The 7,416-nt window shown below is 37.9% G+C and overlaps 1 protein-coding gene across 1 annotated transcript; it reads left to right on the top strand.

Moving 5' to 3' along the window:
- Window positions 1–843: 843 nt before the first annotated feature.
- On the top strand, window positions 844–7,410 carry Atg2 (Autophagy-related 2). Its single transcript, XM_017610981.1, has 2 exons — window positions 844–5,162; window positions 5,226–7,410. The coding sequence occupies exons 1-2, from the start codon at window positions 1,166–1,168 to the stop codon at window positions 7,073–7,075; spliced, it is 5,847 nt and encodes a 1,948-aa protein (XP_017466470.1). The 5' UTR covers window positions 844–1,165; the 3' UTR covers window positions 7,076–7,410.
- Window positions 7,411–7,416: the final 6 nt, after the last annotated feature.

The following is a 7,416-nucleotide window of genomic DNA, read 5'->3' on the forward strand; positions in this document are numbered from 1 at the left end:
TATGAATACGCCTTGTAATGGACAAACACAAGGCATGACAAACGAACCTTTCTTTTATTTTTGACCTCAAATTCGCATCCCGTTGGTCATGAACGAAAGACACAAGATCACGTAAGAACAAGAGAGTGAAAAAGTAGATTTTTTTAGCGGGTTCTACGCCATCTGGTTTCACTGGAAAACGAGCGAACAGTAAACAAAGCAAAGAAAACAACGAAAACCAAAATTAGCCAAAATTATTGTCAGCTACTTTAAGCGCACAATTTAGGTAAAATGATGCAATCAAATGCTTGAAAATGTGTTGTCATGTTGAATTAACTCTTCTTTATTACTTAAATAAAAGTGTATAATAGTGGTGCTTGTCATGAACGCAAGACACAAGATCACGTAAGAACAAGAGAGTGAAAAAAGTCGATTTTTTTAGCGGGTTCTACGCCATCTTGTTTCACTGGAAAACGAGCGAAAAGTAAACAAAGCAAAGAAAACAGCGAAAACCAAAATTAGTCCAAATTATTGTCAGCCGCCTTAAATGCACAATTTAAGTAAAATGATGCAACAAAATGCTTTAAAATGTGTTGTCANACCTTAAATGCACATTTTAAGTAAAATGATGCAACAAAATGCTTTAAAATGTGTTGTCATGTTGAATTAACTCTTCTTTACTTGAATAAAAGTGTAAAATAGTGGTGCTTGTGATGTAAACAAACGCTCAGCTGACGAACCCGCTTTCGGAAACTTTTTTCTCAAAACCAGTTACAAATACAACGTCGCGTTCTTACGTAATCTTGTATTTTTGGTTCATGCCAGCTGGTGTCAACCCACTTAATGATGCCACCTGTTTCTTATATGTTATGTGTATAAAACACGCATCAGTGGAACAAACGACACATTTGTTCAGACAATTTAAGTCCTGAAATCTTAAAAAATCTGAAACTGGTTCACATTTACAAATTTAAGATAATAAGATATTTGTTTAATGCATTTTTGTTTGCCCTTTTATTAGCTACCAACAATCCACAAAAGCGAACGCATTTAGCGTAATTTCCAATTCGTTCATAGGGCAACGCTGTGTCCCATTGCGAGCAAATATTTACTAAAAACGCAGAAGTGAAAAGTAACAAAGCCTTGTGAAAATTTAGTTTATTTATTAAGCAATAGAATTACAAGGATGTCGTGGTTTAATGTGTGGACGGGCATCAAAACTAAAACATGCAGATATCTTTTACAACGCTATTTGGGCCAGTTTTTGGAAGAAAGACTTAACCTGGAGCAGTTGAAGGTGGACCTCTATAATGGCAAAGCCACAGTGAAAAATGTTTCTTTAAATATAGATGCATTAAATAAGCTATTTGAAAGCCATGGATGGTCTGTGGAAGTTATAAGCGGCCATATTGGACTTCTAACTGTGACTGTGCCTTGGAACGCTTTAATGTCAAACAGCAGCTACATTGAGATTTCAGACGCTGTTATTTCAGTAAGGCCAGTACAACGACAAAATAATGGAACGTCTATGTTGGAATCAATGTGGTCGTCAGCTAGCAGTTCTATGCAGTTGGCGGAAGAATGCATGATGCAGAACGACGATGAAAATGAAGAAAATTCAGAAGCAAACAACAAGTCAATTCCTGGCCTTGAAAAGTTCGCTGAAACCATAGACAATATATTGAATCGCATTAAAGCTTCGTTTACAAATACTGTTTTGCGTTTGGAATATCAATCGTCAGATAGTTCCAAAACGATATCACTATGCTTCGAAATTAACAAGTTGATGTACGAAAATGAGACTGGCTGCGAAAGGCATCCTAAGGAATCTTATATGGAAGGACGTCGAAACGATAATCCAAACTGCCGATTGCCAACGTCCAGTAACGTAGATGAGCAACAGGGAAATATATACTTGCTGCCAATGTTCGCTAAACACAACATAAGCATAAGTGGCTTGCGTTTGTGTACAGAAGAGCAGAAGACAAGTGCCGGAGCCTCGCGCTACATCAGTGTAGATATATCGAAAACTGGTGATATTCCCATACTCGAAATTAATGAACACTTAAATATACGAATCAAAATGAAACAGTCGGAGAATATTAACGGACCAAAAGTTGTTATTAACACCGAAATGGGTTCAGTTTACACTTTGATCACCCCCAGGCAAATACACCTTATTCTTAAACTAATGGACGCATTCCAGGACGACAGTTGTGACATTCAAGCAGAAGAAAATCTTGAAGTAATTGCCTTTAACGACTACAAAATGTATCATAAAAGAGACGAGCTGGTGGAACTTGGAAATTGGATTGATTGTGAAGCTACGCCAACTAATAGAGACACATTACATCATTTACGGTTTGATCGAATAAAAGTTTTACCTAAAGGATATTCTCCTCCTAGTAGTTCAGTTAGCTCCAGTAGCACTGTAACTGGCTTGTCGAAGCTTCAACGAAAAACATCAAGTTTAGAATATTCAGGAGAAATTTTAAATTTTTCCCTTAAAATATGCTCATTTGTTTCTATAATACTAATAGAAGACATTTTGGTTGAGAGTTCCACCAACAACCAAAGTCCCTTAAATAAAACCAGCGAGCAAAATATGACGCGCTTTGCCAACACATTTTTTGAAAACTTAAGACGAGTTGTAGATAAAAACATGGACTCAAGTAAGTTAACAGATGGAAAAAATCACTTATTTATACGAGTATTCCCAATAATTTCCGAGGGAAGCCAACATAGGATCAAACATATGCTGCTATCTAAATTTAATATAATTGCGCAAAAGTTGGATTTATTTGAAGTCTTAAATGGAAAGTCCTCTGAGTTAATAACTTTCGATCGAGCTGATGGATTCAATGGTGCTGATGTTTCTATAAGCATAAAATCAGATATCAGTTCCAAGATAATCGATATAGCGCTGCAAAAATGTGAGTTAGAAGTTGATATTTCTATATATGATCGACTCAGTGCAATTTTGGGACCTTCGCCATTTGCTACGTTTTCTTCATACAATACGCGCTGCTACTACTCGAAGCAGGAGACGCAAAAATTAACACTCACTACAAATTTAACGTCGACATCGTTGGAAGTGAAGGTACGATTTCCAATATTTGATGCTAGGCCGATTCACGATCCAAATCGCGTACCATGGTGGCAACAAAACGTTCGTCGTGACTTTTTATTAATTTCATTTAATTATGTGAGTATAAAAATTGTATCTGGGGTGTGCGAACTACTTTCAAACGAGCTTAACGTCTATTACGTTGAAGACAACTTAGAAGATAAAGTCTGGGTTTTAAAAACTAGCTCCAGCTCAGACCAAGCAAATGCGTTGGATTACGTTAAAATTACTGTCACAATCCCTGACGAACATTATTGGACTAAGTTGAAAAAGAGTTGTTTGGATAAACGAATGTACGGCAACAGTTCAAGAGCACATTCAGATAGACTACCATTTAGTGCAAAACGCGTATGCAGAGAAAGCGATACGTTGCACAATAAACGAGACAATACGGAGTCAGAAACTATTTTGCTTCCCGGCGAAACTGAAGAATTGAAAGAATTCTGCAGCGCCACAATGCGAACGTCAAAAATTCAAGTTCAAATAAATGTTCCCAATGTTGAAATTGTACTAGGATCAAAAAAATTTTATGAAGTCATATACAATCGCTTCAATTGCGATCTCTTCATGTGGGAGCCAAGTTCACCCATTTTAAATGCTCTCCACGTAGATAGTACAGAAAATAAACAGAGCATATACAATATTTCAGTTACACCAGCGGCCAGATTAAGAAACATTAATGATTCCTATTTGTCTGATTTTGAGGAAAGCGACTCAAACGGAAGTCACAAAATTAACCTTAAAAATATCTCAATGGCGGAGAGCATATATTTCTCAATACATGATCCTATTAAATCACAAGAGTTGGAACATGAAGAACCTGATTTTCAAAAAAGCAAATGTTCTGTAGAAATTTTTATACAAAAAGGATCCGTTGGACTATTTCTACCTATACGTAATAAAGAAAATCTTATTATACCTGAGGATGTGGGTAAAATTGACATTAAGGTGAATGAGCTTAAAATATTTTCTGTTAGTGGATATAACGAAAATAGAAATTTGTGCTATTTATGCCTCGAAGTAGGCGATGTTAAAATGGATCATTGCGGTCTAATACATGAAATGTATACTAAGCTTTTTGCATGTGGCTCTACCGAATCTGATCGATATATGCGAAAGACCATTTATAAAACTCCCGAGGGCTTGTCAAAGTCAAATCAACCAATAATGAACGAAAGACAGATGATGTCCTTGGTGATAGAAACAAAACGTGTGACTGATCAGAGGATAAAACGATTGAGGGTTACTACCAGCATTCAACAGGCAACCCTACGATATAATTCAATGTTATCCAACCAATTTTGGTTGCACCAACTTATTGACTTTCTTGATGTTGTCGATTATCCTATAGAAGGTTACGCGCCATACGGTATAATCACGGAAATGCAATTGCATCTGTGGAACTGTGCAATCGACTACAGACCATCAAATTTTGACTACAGAGCTCTTTTGGAATTAGGTGCTTTTACGATTAGCAGCAATGTTATATCTTCGGTGAATGGATGCAATCTGAGGTTTATAATTGAAGAATTTATTCTCTCCATAGCACCTTGCAAGGAATCAACCAAACATGAAAAAATACTAATTGAATCGAGGTATTTAGTACCAGTACTTGATATAGGACTGTTCGACATATCGTTAAGGTTAAATGAAAACTCGTCAGGAAAGCATCCTAAATTTGATCTGAGATGTTCGGTGAACGATGCACATTTAAGAACTTGCAGCGATTCTGGAAAAGCCCTGGCACAACTCATTGAACACTTGGCTATGGATGGAGACTCTCTTGAAACTGATCAAAATGAGACAGGTGGAACTTCCCAGAAATCCGAAAATTATGAAATTGAATCCAGTTTTCTAGATGAACCAAATCAATCTCAACAAGAGTGGCAACAAGAAAGGGTAAATTTAATGATGGCAGAGGCGCTCCAAGAAACTGTCACAATAAGCGTTTCGCCCTCAACATCGAAGAACTCTGGTTTTACTGATCACGGCATTGAACCATACTATTTTCCAGATGAAGAACAGACTAACCCATCAGACCTCGAATACGATGAAGGTAATGAAATTTCCGAAATTCTTAATTTTGAACATCATGTCATGTCGACATCATATTCAGCAGCCGAACCTAGTACAGATGTGCTGCCGCAGGTGAAATCTGATTTGGGCGATGTAAACCTGGAACCAAGACACAACGTGTATCCGCGCAGGCCCCAAGAGGACGAATATTGTGTTATTTCTGAAAATGAGAGACAGCTGGTGTCGCAATGTGGAGTTCGCGACGTAAAAGTTTGCGAAGATCCGCTGCGAATTGTAGACAATCATTTTTGTTTGCCTTCTAACAAGATCGATTTGCTCAAATCTCCATATGATTTTCCTATCCCTGTTTCCCGTTATACGCTTTGCGAAATGACTTTCACTTGGCATTTGTACGGCGGCAACGATTTCATATCAATCCCAGAGAATATGAGCGCAACAAGTGAAGCCAGTCACTTGCGTATGTCTGATGCTTATAAACACGGCGTCTCATATTCAAAAGCAGATAGCGTTCATGGTGCAAATAAACCGAAAGATCTATCATGGAAAACAATTGGCGGGGTACAGCGAAATCATGGGGTCATCGTCGAAATTCAGCTTACAAAAGTTCGCTTATCATATGAAATATATCCAAACTACACAGCCCAAGCTTCGCGTCAAGTTTTAGTTATAAACGATATTGAAATAAGGGATCGCTTGCAGTCGTCCGAAATAAATAAATTTCTATATCATCCCAGCACAAGGACTACATCGCATAAAAGTCCGCAACAAATGGTGGTTATAAAAGCTCTACATGTTCGACCAAATCCAAAGCTCAGTGCAGCAGAAGAGTGTTCACTTCGGATATCGTTGCTGCCGATGCGGCTCCATATCGATCAGGACACATTAATTTTTTTGGCAGACTATTTCACTAATATGGGAAATAACATGAAAGAGGCACATGCTACGGACAATCCGCCTCCAGAAGCGCATGCCCCTGTTATGGATGTTGGGCCATCTGAATTAGAGAACGAACTACAAGCAAGAAAACTAATATCGACGAATCTGGAATTACTCGAAAATGAGGTAATGAATAAATCGCTGGCACAAATGGAAGCAAAAGAAAAACATTCGCCAATTTACTTTCGCGAGGTATTATTTAGTCCAGACGTGCCAATACGTTTCGATTACCACGGACATCGCGTTGAGTTGTCACGCGGCCCAATTGCAGGGCTGTTGATGGGTTTGGGCCAGTTACAATGCTCCGAGATCCGGTTAAAAAAAATTATTCACCGTCGTGGATTCCTAGGCATTGAAAAGTTAGTAACATATCTATGCAAGGAGTGGTTGAAGGATATTAAAAGGAATCAATTACCAAAAATTTTGAAGGGTGTTGGGCCAACTTATTCATTTGTGCAATTTATACAAGGTGTAATTGATCTATTTCGCCTACCGATTGAGCAATATCAAAGGGATGGTCGCATAATCCGAGGACTTCAGCTCGGCGCACAAAGTTTTACAGCCAGAACTGCTCTCGCTGCGCTCGAAATAACATCACGTATCATTCAACTTTTACAGTTCACAGCTGAGACAGCCTTTGATATGGTGTCTTCTGGGCCTTCCGTTGGAAGAGTGCGCAAGCATCGTAAGGATAAAAAGAAACGAGCGCAACGACCAAAAGACGTACGAGAAGGAGTGACAAATGCGTACCTGATAGTGAAGGAGGGGATAAATGATTCCGCTGCCAATCTCATAGAAACAGCTGTAGCAGAGCACGATCAAAAGGGTTATACGGGAGCTGTAGGAGCTGTAATGAGACAAATACCGCAGCTGGTAGTTTGCCCAGCAGTTTTGGCCACTCAGGCTACAACCAACATCTTGGGAGGAGTTAAAAGCTCTCTTGTACCTGAAGCTAAAGTTGAAGCTCGTGAAAAGTGGAAAACGGACAATGATTAAATTTTCTCTTTCATATGTATTTATACATAACTATGTAATTGATTAGATAAGTATGGTGCATTCTAATAAATAGATTTTATACGTTTGAATGAAAATACAACGATTAAAGTGTCCAATGATTATTTAGATTTGCATTAGTTTTTTTTTTTTGAACTAAAAATGCTCAAAAGCATTAAAAAATAGCAAGGAGCATATATAAAAAGTCCTTAGAAAGCCAGGTTATCTTTGTTAATTAAATATACATTTCGTCGAAATACCTTTTTTTTGTATTATGGCAAATGTCGCAGACTCAGTATGAGCGTGTGTGAATCGGTAACAAAGTTCGCGGCAAGTAAATTTTT

The sequence above is a fragment of the Rhagoletis zephyria genome, unplaced genomic scaffold, assembly GCF_001687245.7.
Source record: "Rhagoletis zephyria isolate East Lansing unplaced genomic scaffold, Rhagoletis_zephyria_1.1 Rzeph_scaffold_00360, whole genome shotgun sequence".
Lineage (NCBI taxonomy): Eukaryota > Metazoa > Arthropoda > Insecta > Diptera > Tephritidae > Rhagoletis > Rhagoletis zephyria.

Bases quoted from the DNA above. Each gene is read 5' to 3' on its own strand.
- Atg2 (XM_017610981.1), top strand. From the start codon at position 1,166: ATGTCGTGGTTTAATGTGTGGACGGGCATCAAAACTAAAACATGCAGA. The intron at 5,163-5,225 runs GTAATGAAATTT...CATATTCAGCAG, and splicing joins AGACCTCGAATACGATGAAG to CCGAACCTAGTACAGATGTG.